The sequence below is a fragment of the Linepithema humile genome, chromosome 8 (assembly GCF_040581485.1).
Source record: "Linepithema humile isolate Giens D197 chromosome 8, Lhum_UNIL_v1.0, whole genome shotgun sequence".
NCBI lineage: Eukaryota > Metazoa > Arthropoda > Insecta > Hymenoptera > Formicidae > Linepithema > Linepithema humile.
The window spans coordinates 6,185,462-6,202,059 of NC_090135.1; the positions used below are offsets into that span (position 1 = coordinate 6,185,462).

The 16,598-nt window shown below is 28.8% G+C and overlaps 1 protein-coding gene across 2 annotated transcripts; it reads right to left on the minus strand.

The window, feature by feature from the left end:
* Positions 1 to 6: 6 nt before the first annotated feature.
* Positions 7 to 15,934, minus strand: LOC105679428 (aminopeptidase N-like). 2 transcript variants are annotated; one of them, XM_067360891.1, is made up of 12 exons: positions 15,653 to 15,934; positions 12,503 to 13,004; positions 11,708 to 12,154; positions 10,649 to 10,811; positions 9,183 to 9,309; positions 8,830 to 8,914; positions 4,940 to 5,304; positions 4,343 to 4,617; positions 3,519 to 3,706; positions 1,774 to 2,100; positions 1,562 to 1,631; positions 7 to 1,359 (listed from the first exon to the last, which is right to left on the minus strand). In XM_067360891.1, exons 2-12 carry the CDS (start codon positions 12,970 to 12,972, stop codon positions 1,222 to 1,224), a joined length of 2,655 nt encoding a protein of 884 aa, XP_067216992.1. In that variant the 5' UTR covers positions 12,973 to 13,004; positions 15,653 to 15,934; the 3' UTR covers positions 7 to 1,221. The 2 variants fall into 2 exon arrangements, with proteins under 2 accessions (XP_067216992.1, XP_067216993.1); XM_067360892.1 differs by lacking the exon at positions 15,653 to 15,934 and having other exon boundaries at positions 12,503 to 13,125.
* Positions 15,935 to 16,598: the final 664 nt, after the last annotated feature.

Sequence of the window (16,598 nt, forward strand, 5' to 3'; positions counted from 1 at the left end):
AACATATTCGTAACTGATATAATATATACATATGTATATATATATGTCATGTCTTGCAAACAGATGCTAAAAGGTCACGCAACAGGAAAACAATTTACTAGTCGCTAAAAGAGCACAGAAATTTAAATACATAATCAGTTAAATGTGTATAAAAATCAAAATTGTACATTTTTTAGTTACTGATAAATAAAATTGTTGAATAATATTTATAAATTTATAAAAAATATTAATTTTGCATGTAAAATTGTATCGGTCGGTTTATATTATACAATACTTCACAAGAATAAAATCATGATATGCATGCATGTGTGTGTGCGTGTGTGCGTGTGTGCGCGCGCGTGCGTGAGCGTGTATTACTGGAAGTGTGAATAATTGGACATTATGCATAATTGCCGGTAATTATACATATTTACCAATGGTTTTGGTAAATTTAATAAATTTCTATGATTTTTGTTCAATGTATTGTATCATATTTACCAGTTATTATGAATAATTGCTAAATTAATTAAATTTATAATACCATATACAAGTAAACAAAAACTAGCACATGTTTACAGATATGAAAATATATAGATGAGAATATTTTATTTCATAATTTTAATATGTATCCAGACAACACACATGTCTAAAAAACATTTAAGAGACATCTGGAAAATGATAACGTCTTTCAAAAATCTTTAAAACATGCGTGTTGTCTGGATAGTCACAGTGGGAATAAAAAGGTTAAAGATTTCTATCATCGAATCGGTAGAAGAAATCTTATTTGGCTACTAGTTATAAATTAAGCATTTCGGAAGAGCAGCGATTTTTTCTAGGCGAAACCTAAATGTATTTTTATTAGCAAGAAATATATATTAACTAAAGAAATTGTGAGTTCGAAATATCGGCGATTGCCAATAGTCGCGCAAAGAATTACGCACCATATAATATGACAGAAACAACTCTTAGTTCATGTATGACAGCTATGTTTTTAGATTTTCCATATAAATAAGTAAATATATTATTTTATTCTTCACAAAAGTTATTTTCTAGCAAGTTACATTGCTATTTCCCAACAACATTTATTACATCCAAACCGATATTTTTTTCAATGTAGACTGTAAAGCATTTAAAGTTCACAAATAATTTTCTGTACTTTTTTTTTATTGTAAACCAAAAAGACACATATTTACTTTAACAAAAATTTGCAATCTAAGAAGGAATAATTAAATAAAATAAATATTATTTTAACCGAGATCGACCGACGAGCCCATAATTTGTAACTTGTCTTCCATACTCGTCTATTCGTTTTTTAATTTTTTTTTTAACAGCATAAACTAGTCGCTCTTCTTTCAAATTAGTTTTTACGAATATAAGTACCTAAAACAAATTATTTCGATAATATCAACAAACCTAAAATTTTTTGCACTACAGTTTATGAGAGCATAAATTGTTTTGTTAAAAGTAATCGGTTGAACATGTATGACATGTATGACATGTATGTACATGAGAAATCAAATAAAAATAAGCTCAATATTTAAGTAGCTAAGAAATGAGTGTTAATTCAGTTAGAAAAATATACCTTATTTAATTGCTCTACAGCATGTTGATGCGTAATAATAACTATGAACATTGCAATTATTTCAGCTTGCCTGTGCAAAAAAATAAAGCGTTAAATACTATTATTTATAATAAAAGACAATAAGAATAAAAAGACGCGGGTGGATAACAATTATAAATATAACAATTATTTATATAAATATACAAATATATTTATAAAAAAATTATTATTACGTGTTGGAGATGAGCATAAGTGTATTATTGTTGAGATTTTGCAAAATAAAGTTGCAAACTATATCGTTTCTTGCATGCCTCGCAACGGTAAGAAGAAACATATAAGCACGTGTATTGTTGTGTTGTAACAAAAAATCATCAATCGAATTCAGCAGCAGATAATTAGAAATAACTGAAGGATCTTCACTGCAAGTTAAATACTCTAAAAATTTTATATCATCAGGTGTGTTTGTCCATTTGTCCCATACGTCATACCAAATGGTGCTGTTTGCTGACACCAAACCATTACAATACATCCATCCTTTCCATTCCGATTGCGTTACAAAACTGCGTTACCAGAAAAAAGCATTTCTTACAAAAATTTAGCTCATTTTATGATAAAATAATTCGGGAGGTTCTCAACTGCCTACATTCCTATTTGCTAACAGCTTTGTTTGCCCAAAACGTTTTGCCGACAGCTTTAATTGCCGACATTCCCGATTGCCTACAGAGCGATTGCCTACAAGCATTATTGCGCACATTTAAAAATTAAAAATACAAACGTACGTTTGCACACAAGACGTTATTGCACACATACACATTGCACACATGACATTATTGCGCACATACACATTGCACACTCAATATTATTGCGCATATTCTTTCCATGCAAAACGAGGTTCAACATGGGTTTACAACTTTGTTTGTGAACCTTGGTTAACCTTGTTAGGTTTAACTTGTTAGGTATAACCTGAGTAGGATTTGTTATTTGTTTTACGCACGGTGTAAGAATATAAGGTGGTTTCACGACCATTGTATTCTATCAAAAAATCTGTGATCAAGATGTCATAGTTAAGGCATGTCACACAAGATGTCACGTTGGTGCAAGATCCCAAGTAAAAAAGAATAGAAGATATGGATAGATGTGGATAGAAAAGGATAGATAATGAATCTCTAAAGCACATCTATATATAATTATAGTCCTAAATAATACAAATTTTTAAAAATAAAACTTTTAACATTGTGTATAAAAATATATATTACTGACAAAATATTTTTTTATTTTTTTATAACAAATTATTCTTAGTTAAATTTACAGAAAAAATAATTAATAATGTATTCCAGTCTTTATAGAAAATTAAGTTTCTTTAAGAAAATGAATATTTATAATTAAGTTTCGCAGGACAATAAAATTTTAATAAAATTTATATATATATATATATATATATATATATTTCAAGTCGCTCAACACGTAGCCACCTAGCGGTTCAATGTGGAACAATGACAGGAAAATCACAAAAATTTGTTGCCGTGCAACCACCTTATATTCTTACACCGTGGCTTTACGCGAGGGAGAGGCTTCGCCCCTACGGGGCGAAGTCCTCCGCCGCCTACGTGTGAAATTTTAAACAAAGCGAGGTTCAACATGGGTTTACGAGTTTCTACACAAAGCGCAATAATGTCATATGCGCAATAATGTCATGTGCGCAATGTGTATGTGTGCAATAATGTCTTGTGTGCAAACGTACGTTTGTATTTTTAATTTTCAAATGTGCGCAATAATGCTTGTAGGCATTCGGAAATGTCGGCAATTGAAGCTGTCGGCAAAATGTTGTGGGCAAACAAAGCTATTGACAAATGGGAATGTAGGCAGTTGAACTCCTCTCAAATAATTCATCTAGTACAGTATTTGATGTACAGAATATAAGTATACACAATGCAACAGAAATTGTTTAAATAAATATTGTGGTTGTACAACATCTTACATGCCACTTTCAGAATATAGATCTTTTGTCATTTGCATATTGGCTACTTTTCTGCATTCTTTGTTACCAATAAAACATGCCCATTTTACGACTTCTTCTCTTAAACATTTTGTAAGAATGTTGTCGTTTTGTTGTGCAACGTATCCTATTTCATACAAAACTCCAGTCAATATTTTTTCCATCTTTTTCTAAAAATCGATAAGTAATATAAATTTTAATCTATTGTTCTTCATAAAAGTTGTTTATGTATGTACATATATATATATATATATATTTATTTATTATAACCTTTTTTGTATACAAAGTGATTTAAAACAACCTGATGTTCTTGAAATATCTACACAATTTAAAATACAATGTATTGATATATAAATTTTATTACGAAAACAATATATCTTAATTTAAAAAAAATATATATTTTAAAGTATTTAACCAGCACATTATAGTTTTAATTGTTTCAGCATATCCTTAAGCGACTTCTAAAACGATTTTTTCTTTTGCAAAATTTTGTCCGAAACTTAGATTTGAAATTATAATTGAAAATAGTTTGCTACTCTCACTCACACACACTGTGACTGGGTTACGTTACTCTTATGATGCGTTGCACAGTCCCTGCACTATATCAGTCTCACATGTGTACAAGTAGCGCACTATTTTCAATTATATCTCAAAAACTAATCTTTGGACAAAATGTTGCTAAAAGGAAAATTATTTTAGAAATCACTCAAGAATATAACATTTTTAGGACATCAGATTGTATTAAATCACCCTATACACATAATGTTATGATGTTATCTTTCTTATAGAAATTTGTTATTATCTACCTTTACGTCATCAGCATTTTTAAATGAAATCATAACAGTTATTTGTTCAAAAGCTTTAAACATAGGATACCATACTACATAATTCGTTTCTCGTGTTAAGAATGCAGGGATTTTCCAAAACGTAACGTAATCAAGTTGTTTATGTATAAAGAAGTGAAACGCATCATCTATGATTTGGGCTCGATTGAGAACATGTATGTCGATATATTTCGTAGAATTCATGTACTGTGCAAGTTTTAGCCAATTTTCAACATTATAATTAACACGATAATACCCTGTTATAAACAGGAAAGCTTTTAATATTAAAGTTTCTCGATAGCATTTATCAAAAAATAATTTTTAAATAATTTTTATTGTTGTATGTGAAACATTTCAAATTATATATTTTTTAATAAAATTTTTAAATAATTTGTTTGAAAAAAATGTGGGAGCGATTAGAGTATGAGAATGTTGCTTGCGAGCATGAATGACACGCACAGTTTCGAGTATGCGAGTGCGCGTGTTGCAAGCATTAGCGTGCGAAAGTTTAAAAAAGTAAAAAAAAATACCAAAAAAAAGGAAAAAGAAAACATAATAAATTTAATATTTTATATTTACCTGTTTGTTGTAAATTTACTATAATCCAATCTGCATCAATCTTTTCCGATAATATTTTTGCTTTTTGCGGTGCTAGCCAAAAGGATTTATTGACAAAAATGTTTTGAAAATCCATGATTGATTTTGTTGTATATGTCACGAATATTGGAAGATGTTTTCTGTCCTCGTCAATAAAATCAGAAGTTTCATACACGACTCTTGTTCTGCTAATTAAATAATTTCGTGTCACGTACAGTACTGGATAATAATAGTTTTCTACAATCCAAACTGATATAAATTCTTTTATAATAAATACTTTTGTATTATCTGGATACGTTTGTAAAACAGTTTGCATAATGTTCCTTAAATTATTTGGTTGCTTATACCTGTAAAATGGAAAATTTTTATAAGAGTGTATATTGTGCAATTGTGTATATTGTGTGTATTTTTGTTTGCAAAACTCAAAATTATTATTTATATGAAAATATTAACACTTTTGCTGCCGTTCACGTATTTTTACATTCGTACGTCCGTATAAGTCAGGAGTTGATTACGTAATTTTACGTTTACTGTTTTTTGCATCATGGTATTAGGTCGTGTAATATAAAATATCGAATTTTACATCAGTTCAATATAACAGAACAGCTCCAAGCTTTGAGCACAGCCAAATATGTAACAATTGCAAAAATGTTAATTTATATGTGTATTTTTATTTATATATGTGTATAATTAGTAATGGTATAACTAGTAATAGTATAACTAGTAATTTGGAATAAATTAAAATTGATTTAAAATTGTGAATAAAAATTATTTCTTATTGAAATATTTTATTTTTTCACATTTACAGTTATATTTTGTGTAACTTATCTTAAACTTATAATTATGTTAATGAACTTTGACTGTAATATAAAGAATAAGAGTTTCTTTATTTATAAATTTATATATGTTAAATATTAGTTTTCAAAAGACTATCAAAGTTAATTCGATCAAAGTTCAAAAATCAATTTTGGTTTACATAAATAAGAATAGTATTTTAAATTTAGAAGATAAATACTGTGAGAGGATGAGTGAGAGAGAGGGGGAGCATTGAAATAGACAAAGACCTTCTAAAGTGACATATTTCTCAGAATTGTAATGTTGCGTTTTAGTGAAACTGGTATATACAGGGTGTCTGGCAATAATCGCCCCACCGGTCATATACAGGTAGAGGAGGTCAAATCGAGTAGAAAAGTCCTTTACCATTTTTTAATTTTCATAATAAGTACTGAGTAATTAACGAAAAAAGATCGGCGAATCCGCGCGAGTAAAGCGCGCGCAGCGAGAAGGACATCCCACTGCTATGCGATCACTAGGCGCGCGATGAAGCGTTGGGAGGAGCGCTCTACAAATGACAATGGGCGCGTTCAGCAGAACAAATCGCTTGGTAGCAATCGAACATGATTGGCTCTTACTTTTAGAACCAACAAATCAACGTTAAGTGTTGACTAGACGACAATTCAGCAGTTGTTCTGCTGAACGCAGCCAATGGCAACATACGAGCGGCGCGTAACGCTAGATCCTTGTGTCCTAGTGATCGCGTAGCAGTGGGACGTCCTTCTCACCGCGCGCGCTTTACTCGCGCGGATTCGCCGATCTTTTTTCGTTAATTACTCAGTACTTATTATGAAAATTAAAAAATGGTAAAGGACTTTTCTACTCGATTTGACCTCCTCTACCTGTATATGACCGGTGGGGCGATTATTGCCAGACACCCTGTATAATATAAACGTGATCTGTTCAATTAGTTGATTTATTTAAAATCCATAGTTAGTACATTCTCTGTTTATTCGTATACTAAATCAGCTTCCGAGGTAGAAATCTGCCTCGATTTGCCGAGATTAAGTACACGGTTTGGATAGAAAAATCCAGTTTGAAATATCCGTCTAGGTCCAGAATACACCCTAGAAATTTACCTTGATTTTACCGAGAAAAAAAATAGCCGGGAAAATCTACATGGGTCCTAGATTGCCACTAACAGATTTTTCCCCAATTAGATATAAAACTATGGAGCCTGGATTGGATAATCTAGCTTTAAATACCTTAATAGGTCCAGAATATAATCCTGAAATTTACATAGTTTTCCCCAAGAAAATTTACGTTGTACTTTATGCTATAAAACGAGTGACTGAGCGCCACACGGACGAATGACGTAGCGAATCTCGCTTGTGTGATGCCCGCATGGTGGGGGCTTTATCTCTCGTGTTGCTCTGTTGCATGGAGCTCGAGTTGGCATCTCTGGTGTCAGTTTTCCTGAACTGATAGAAGATACATGGATGTTCTCACAATTGTTGAGAAAACAAAAATATTAGACGAGAAAAAATAAGAAAAAAGAATGTGTCTAATAATGAAAACCGATATTGAGGTTAACAATGATGTGCAAGACAATAATATAACCATCGATAATTGTTATCACGCTACCAGTAATGACTGTGCATACGAAAAAGTTGAAGCACATGGAAATTATTAGCGTTTTTGATTATACAGGATTTGAACGACCCAAGATTGGTTAATGACGTCATTGCAACCTCTCCACCAATGAAAGACTTGCATTTATAGTAAAATAGTGATTGATCAACCCTAGATCGTTCAAACCCCGTTTATTCGAAAACGCTATATGAGTACGAGGGTGATTTACACATGATACAAAATGATGAAATTAGCGGTTATAAAAATGAAAAAGAAAATAAAGTCGAAGCCGAGTTGGGATTCCAGGGAATATTTTAGAGAAAAATTTTTGATTTAAGCTTGAACCAGACTGGATTATAGAAATAATTATGGTATAAACCAAGCAAATATCTAGGAAAATTATAGGTCCCAGTTAGATTCCAGATAATTTTTCTGAACAAATTCCGGGCGTAACCTTGGGTCGACCTGGATTCAGCGATAGGGCCTGTTCGATTTAGGCGTTTCAAACTTTACACAGAGCCTAGCTAGATTTCCCACCTAGATTCCAGAAATATTTTTTAAAAAATATATGGGGCCCTAATTGTTTCCAGACAAAATTTTTACTTGTGTTATATCATATTCTTTAATCTTAATATCTTTGTTTTAATGACTATTTTGGCGAATGTAATCTGAATAACAAAAATTATCTTTTTTAATAATATCAAGTTATTTTATATGTAAATCGCTTTTTGAAAGTATTTTACTTTTACTATCACTTTTATTGCTTTTTCCGGTGCGGTACGATTTGTAAAATTTTATTATAGTGTACCGAAAATTGATATACTCAACGTGAGCGATTTATTGATATGCAAATTAATATAAACTGACATACTTGAATTCCAATTAAAAAATAAGTTTTATGTTGAAATGATTAGTATCTAGTTTTTTATAAAACTATTGAATTATTACTATCTAGTTTTTTATAACTATCTTACCAAAAGAAAATGGCATCACTATATTATTAGCAATATTAAACAATTTTTTATAATGTTTAACCATTTATTGTAGTACATTTTTTATTTCTAACATGTTCTACAATTTTTTTATAGATACGCCTCTTGGGATACAATTTTCAATTTGTGTGAGTTTTAGAAGAACGTTAATTTCTTAAATGTTAGAAATAATAATATAAAAAATTTAATACCATTTAATAAAGGTAGTGTCTAGTATATATATAATTATTTTGAGTTTTTAACTTATTGTAAGAGATAATTTCTAAAAACTAAGTAGTATGTCAGTTTTAGCGATTTTTCTTCAAAAATCAGCTTTATATTTACAGTTTTGTACATTTAAGATAACTCGATAGGTTTGAAGCAGTTTATATTCATCCTTTTGAATTTTAGAATTTTAAATACATACATCATTTTTCTTTAATAATCAATTTTTGTAATTGTTATCTAGCAAAAGAGAGAAAAGATATTCCTTACTGTTTGTTATTAATGTATGTGCGGATGCCAGTCCAAAACACATCAGAAGTTATCAAATGGTGTAACATGCGCCATATATTGGATGCTGAAACAATTAAAATTATAATGTGTTTGTGAAGTATTTATAATGTACTTGTGAACTACTTTGAAATATATATTTTCTAAAAGTTAAGATATATTTTTGTTTATAATAAAATTTATGTATGTCAGTACATTGTATTTTAAATTGTGTGTAGTTCAGTTTTTTATTTTTTTTTAATAATATTTGAAAGTTTGTATATTATTCAATAGTATCATTTAATTATCTTTACTTTAATCATTTGTAGGATTTTACTTATATTTTCCTAACTTACGTTTTATATGACCTAAAAGATAACTAAGTGAATTCGTTTTATTTGCATTAGAAGGAGTATCAAAGAGTAAAGACTCCCGTTGTGTTTCTACGATAAATAAGTTGATTATGTCATTATACGGAAAAATCTAAAAAATTAAAAATAATGAAATAAATATTTAGTCACCAAATTATAATTTAAAGCAATGTAGCACGATTGATCGTTGCAAATAAACTTTTGGGCTTTTTTTTATCATAAAATAAATTATTTATTAAATACGTATTAACAAAAGAAGCTTAATGAATGTGTTGTAAGATTAAAGTGTATCTTTCCGTTCATTTTTATGTATCTATCTGTAAGTCACATGTTACTTTTGTTTTTCCATTTGTTACTTTCTTATTGGTTGCGCCATTGTGTATGCGCAGGAATACGGACTTACCTGTCACTCTCTCTTTCTTCTTTCTTTTTCACGTTTATGTCGACGCTGTTCTGTAAAACCAAGTGTTGGCTTATTATTATAATAAACAACCTACTAATTAATTCAATTGACTTGTAGTGGTATAGTTTATTCTGGAAACCATCTATAACAACAGAATGCAACGTAGTTTTCTAACACCATGTATATTAAGTAGAATAAACTCTTAGCAAATTTATCTATTTAAAAGTGACAAATTGAATGGCAATGGGTTTTAATTGTTTCTTTCCGTTCAAAAACTTTGAACAATATTAAAAGTTATTAATAATCAAAATTAGCACTTCAAATAAATATTTCTCTAATTTTTTTCTACTGAGGAAATGTAACAAATTTTTTCCTTTTACCTTTATTAATAAATATAATATAAAATAAATAACTTAATGTAAAGTACTAAAGCAATTTCTGTTACAAATTCATAGCGTCATATGATGCTACATAAATATCTTTATCTGACATACACTGATGAAAATCTAATCAATTATTTGTATCAAATGCAAGCACTACGATGAGGAATTATGTGTCGTCGGTGTCAAAGAAAAACATACATGCATATACATATACACGTACATTATAAATCGTCATCACTTGTTTTGCAATACAGAAATAATTATTATAAACATGTCCGAAGATATAAGAGGAGAAGACGCTCTGCACTCAACTATTCTCTAAAATGTATAGGAATTGGGTAGGTGATAAGGTTTTCTCGGAATGAGGATGCAGAAAGAGAGAGAGGCAGATTCTTTTTCCATTCAATTTACCATGTTTAAGTAAATCTGTTAACAATAGGAGTTCTTTCTATTAATTATAGATGGTGTTATAAAATTACGCTCTATTTCTGTAAACTTCTTTTGTTAATAACTTTTTAATAAATATGAGTGATGACTAGAACTTTTTTCTTGTTACTCAAAACATGTGGCTTTGGTAACATATGTCAAGATCAAGACGATTGGATCTGATTGTGCAAATATAAATATTTACCAAATGTAGTATATCGATAATAAGAATTTAAAACCTGATTCAAGATAAACGTTGCAAGAAATGTAAGAAAACCTCTTTTTGACCACAGCAGCACATCATTATACCAAAGAGATACTATTTGAATTGTTATAAAGCGTGCCACTTTTAATTCATACCCAACGGGATATGAGTTTCCATCATAAATAATATCAGCTTCTCTGAAAAATATTTGCAAATATGAAAAGTTCGTCGACAAAGTTTGCCGTAATCAAACAATTTAATAGATCACGATATGGTGGATCTAACAAATTATTACAAAGCTACGCAAGAATTTTTTAAAAACTAATTTTTACAAAAAATGTATTTAAGATTTTTTTTGCTAAATCTCATAATAAATGAAAATAATATAACTTTTGAGAAATTTGATTTTTTATGCATTTTTATTAAACTTTGTAATTTATTTTGCTCATGAAGCAATGTAATATTAACTGTTTACTTATAAAGTCATATACAGACTTTATTTCAAAAAGCTGGAAAAGAGAAATTATGCACATTTTACATAAATAATTTCACGAATAGAGAAGAACATTAGAATTCGGAAAACAAGAACTCTGATAAGTTTTCAAGGAAAAGATTGATAATAAAAAATTCTATAACAGTCATTTTATTTGTACAGCTTAAAACGCAGTTACCTTGCATGCTTTTAAAACTGAAACTAAATTAAGTTCTGACTTGACGTAAAGAATGATTATTTCAAATTTTGGGAGTACTTTTGACCCCGAAACTTTTTTTCAATTTATTTTTATTTCCTTAAGTTGGGACCACGCGCATTTTATTCCTCACATCGAATAGAATTTATGTGTAAAATTTCAGGTCGATCGGAGAGTAGGGTCATTCGGAAGTATATCCCAAATTTTTAACTAAACTAAAAATAATGATGTCTTCTTAATGTGTCGCGAGTAAAAATCTATTGATTTGAACTGTTTTCTAATTTATATATTGACATAAAAATATATAATTTATATCTATCGGCTTTAAAATTAAATTATTTGATAGTTTTATTTTTTTATTTAATAATTATTTCTGACTAATTCATTTTAGTTTTGAACATTACCTTTGTATAATCAGTCCCCATGTTACACTGTTATTATGTTGAGTATCACAAATTGCAACATAGTCTATTTTTGGTAATTTCTTTATACTGTTTTCACGTTCCAGAAAGTTTAGGACTTGTGGGACAATATATTTCGCTAATTGTAAATAGTGTGCCACATTTTTCCTACTCCAAAGTGTGACGTTTGCATTCGAAGTATGAATCTTAGTGAATGTGGTTATCACAAACTTTAAATGTTGAATGAACATTGAAAGTGATTTCTCAAAATGTGTCCACATCATGTCACGTCTGTCATCATTTTTTGTTGTTTGTATAGGCATATTTGATAAGACAGTGTAATTTTTATGATGTTTGATGGAAATTTTAAAAGTTGAATTAAGTGCTATCTCGTCCCAGCATGGGAATAGTTGTCGAGCGGTCATTATATCAGCACCTGTCGCTATTGACCTATCATATTTTACCAATACGGTAAATATAAAATTTTAAATATAATTATATTCAAGGATCGACTAAGGATAGACTAAAAAATATTGTATTTAGAAAAAAATTGAATGATAGTTTTTAACACTGTACGGAATTTTTAACGAATTTATGAGATATTTCTACATCTTAAAATCGACAAATTTAAAATGTAACGTTGAATTTATTTGAGTACTATTATAACTATTTTATGTAATACGCAATTCTCAGGATGCCATCTGATTTCTGAATGTACTTAATAAATATATTTGAATAGAATATTAGCAAAAATAGTCTTTATAGTATAATTTCGTTTGAAGTACTTTTTTAACTTACATGTTGTCCAGTTTTATATTGGAGTATAACGATTTAAAAATGTAGTTTTTGTAATTTTTTATGTAACGTATATATGTAATTATTAGAGCGTATTTCCCTGGTTGTAAATATTTTGTACGTTTTGATGTGGTAAAATCAATTATAAGCATATTTAGTTCATTATCAAATAAATATTTTGGAACGTCCGTCTTTTTAATAAAAAGGTCGTTATACAAAACAATTCTAATTACTGTGAAAGTCACTGGATGCAGAATTATTTTTTCCGTTTGACGATTAACATTTATAGTTATATTACATTCACCAATAATGTCATTTGTTTTGTAGTTAAATCTTATTTTAGCATCATAATGCAATGGTATTATATAATCCGGTAAATGGTAACGAACTGTGGTGTCATTTTCGATAGCAGTGCAAAGTGCTATTGTAGCGATTAACATTATTTCGCCATTTGTTAAAAGCTTTCGGAACATCGTATTTATTTTTTTTTATATAAAAAAAATTTCTGAAAAAAATGTTTCTTGGCAATAAAATATATTTATTTGCAACACATAGTTCTTAATTTTTATAGAACAGGAAAAGGCACATAATAACAATTATAAGTATTTACAGAAAAAAGATATAGAAAAAACCAAGATACACTGATTGTGAGAGAAAAGTGTGCGATATTTAGGACTATAATAGCATGGCACTATAATTATAATCACGATATAATATATAATAACTATAAATATAATAACAAAAAATAGCATATATTAACAGTTTTAATAATTTACAATAAAAAGGTATAGAAAAAATCATGATACACTGAAAGAAAAGTGTACGATGTTTTAGACTTTTATGACATACGACAAATATAGTCCTGATGCTCAATTTTATAAGAATTGTTAGTATAATATTAGCAATAATAATTTTATACGTATAGTATTGCTAAACATATAGTCAATTATATAGTTATTATATAGTTATTATAGAACATTTAGAAAAATTTTAAAATGGTGATACACGCTTATTTATTGAGCCTTAGCTTGTTCTTTTGGTGTTGTTCGTTTCATACTGTATGAAACGAACAACACCAAAAGTAACAAGTCACAATAAAAATCAATCCAGACAGTCAGAAAAATTAAGTTGCCATGTCTGACACACGAGGAAAAAGCAAGGGGTGGACAAAAAGTTCGTAAAAATGGACAAAAGAGACCTACACCAAAAAAACAACCAGTTTAAATTTTGACTAAGAGACGCAACAAAAATTAGATTCGCTGAAGAAGGCCCAAAAAAAGGTGCCGAAACGTTCGACAATTAGATGTAAGATATACGACAAACACATGTAAAATATATTAATAAATAGCACCTAGAACAAGCTAAGGCTCAATAAATAAGCGTGTATCACCATTTTAAAGTTTTAATTGAAAAACTGAGCCTAATTAAAAAATTCTTTTTATAATTTAGAAAAATATTTGACGCCAAAAAATACCATTAATTATGGTTACTGCTATTGTTGTTTTTTTTCAGTGTAAGATAAAGTGTAAAAACATGCAAAAGATAAAATTATTAAAAATTGCTAATAGTATTTAGTAAGATAATAATATTGTCGTGCTGTATTGTATACAGGGTGATTCAAAATAACCTGATGTCCTCGCAATGCCATATTCTTGAGCGAATTCTAAGACGATTTTTCCTTTTACAAAATTTTGTCCGAAGTTTAGTTTTCGACTTATAATTGAAAATAGTTTACTACTTACGAGTCCGATACAACGGACAGACAGGGACGGACAATGCGTCATGAGACGATAGTAAACACTTGACAGTCTCATTATACGTTGCGCGTCCCTGCCTGCCCGTTGTACCGAACTCGTAAATTGCTACCTATTTTCAATTATAACTCGAAAACTAAACTTCAGACAAAATTTTGTAAAAGGAAAAATCGTCTCAGAATTTGCTCAAGAATATGGCATTGCAAGGACATCTGGTTATTTTGAATCATCCTGTATACATGACAAATTTCATATAATGTTATCAAATACGTATTAAATAGTGAAAAATATCGTTTAGAATGAAAAAAATAAATATAGAAGTTGTAACTAGAAAGTAATCCGAAAAACATCCAAAATAAAAATATTATAATGTTATATTTCTAATCAGTTATGATATCTATTGTCAAATACAGTGGGCCCCCGTATAATACGTTCTATATTATACGAATTACATATGTTATACATATCGCACATCTGCAAGAAAAGTAACACAAGTCGCAATTTTTTGAATATTATTTGATATGCAGATTGTGTTCTAAATATGTCAGCCTTTAATTAAGAAAAATGATATAAGTTAATTCGAACACTTTTCGCCTGAGCCCGCTAAGTTTACATAATACTGCTGTAAATAATTGATTTTAAAATTATTGTTTAACGAAGCATAGACATCGGAAATTATTTTCCGTAAAATCAAGCTAGCCTCAAAAGATTGATAATTTGCGACAAAAACCAATTTATAATATTATTAATAAGAAGAGTTATTATTAACTCAATTTCTTCTTTCCACCCTCCTGAACAATTTTATTTTTTTATCTTATGTCACTGTTGTGCGATATATGGATTATGTATGCATATGGAAACACATATTTATAAAAGATGTAAAGATTATATAAAGTAATAGATGTAAGTTATTATAACAAATGTAAAGAGAATAATAAAAACGTAATTTTCATGCGGTCAGTTTCGAATGTAAAAATGTAAACTTATTTACCATGCTATACGAGCCTGTTTTATCGTGTTATAAGAGCACGGCCAAAATTTCGTATCGTGTTATACGAACTCGTGTTATACAGGGATCTACTGTACACGCAAGCAAGCTACATGCGCAGTTAATTTTCACTTCGCAGAAATAATAATGAATTATTAAACATGAAGTGATCAATGCTGTACAAAGTACAAAATGTAAAAATTAAAAGAACTTATTGATACAGTTATTTATTCAGAAAGAGATTTGAGAAAATAAAGTTGTATTTATCGTGCTTTATAAACTTTCCTATAATTAGAAATATTTCGTTTCTGATCACTTATTTACATATCTTAAAATCGTCAATTAAAATGCAATGGTACGTGAAAATTAACAATTTTGTAATAACAATACAGTTAATATTGCTTTACTCACAAATCCGAATGCCAAAGATTTATAAATCAAACTGCGATTCTTTGTTAGCTCCGAGAAGTCTCTGAATACTAAGAAGCATATTCTTAACTGATATAATATATATAGTATATCACACAAACAGTTGCCAAGAGGTCACTCAATAAGAAAACACTTTACTAGTCGATAGAAAAGCGCGCAAATTAAGATACATAATCAGTTAAATATGTATTTAAAAACCAAAATTGTATAGTTTTTAGTGACCAACAAACAATATTGTTAAAGTGTAATACTTATAAGTCTATAAAAAATATTAATTCTGCCTGTAAAATTGTATTAAGTTATTATGCAGTCAGACGTTTAAGATTGTAAATCTAACGGTACATTAGATTTATATACTAAATTTATGCAACACACAACAGTAAAAAATGAGAGAATTACTTAACTGAAAATAAGTAGTTAAGTTTCAATGTAGTATAATATTAATATTTTACATTAACAGTTTTTACGTTTTGTGAAAACAATAAAATTATTATTTATAAGAAAAAATTAAAAATGCAAAAAACAAATTTCCCAATAATAAATTTGTAATAATTACTATCGTATCTGTTAGAAATTTCTGTTATATATCAAAATGACTAATATATTTGAATCTAAGATATTCTACTGAAATGTTTAATTTGTGGACGTAATCAACAATTTGAATTCTGTCTGTTTACTAAAAATATATCTTAAGATCGTAATTACTTTTTATTACTAACATGGCCGTATTATTTAGGAGACTAAATAAAAAGAACCAATACAATAGGAATGTGTAAAAATGTATTTTGTGTTATTATCGTTATTACATAACATGTATCAAAATTTCTCTCTACATTATCCCGTTTTCTTATTGCCGATTACTTGATTTTAGTTGTATAGGTATGTAAATTAAATTAACAAGTAAGTTTATTATTGATTGTAAGTTTTA

Coding starts and splice junctions, on each gene's coding strand:
- LOC105679428 (XM_067360891.1), bottom strand. CDS start 12,972: ATGTTCCGAAAGCTTTTAACAAATGGCGAAATAATGTTAATCGCTACA. Junction 8,915..9,182: donor TCTTTTAGGTCATATAAAAC/GTAAGTTAGGAA, acceptor TAATTGTTTCAG/CATCCAATATATGGCGCATG. Junction 5,305..8,829: donor ACATACATTAATAACAAACA/GTAAGGAATATC, acceptor TCCATTTTACAG/GTATAAGCAACCAAATAATT.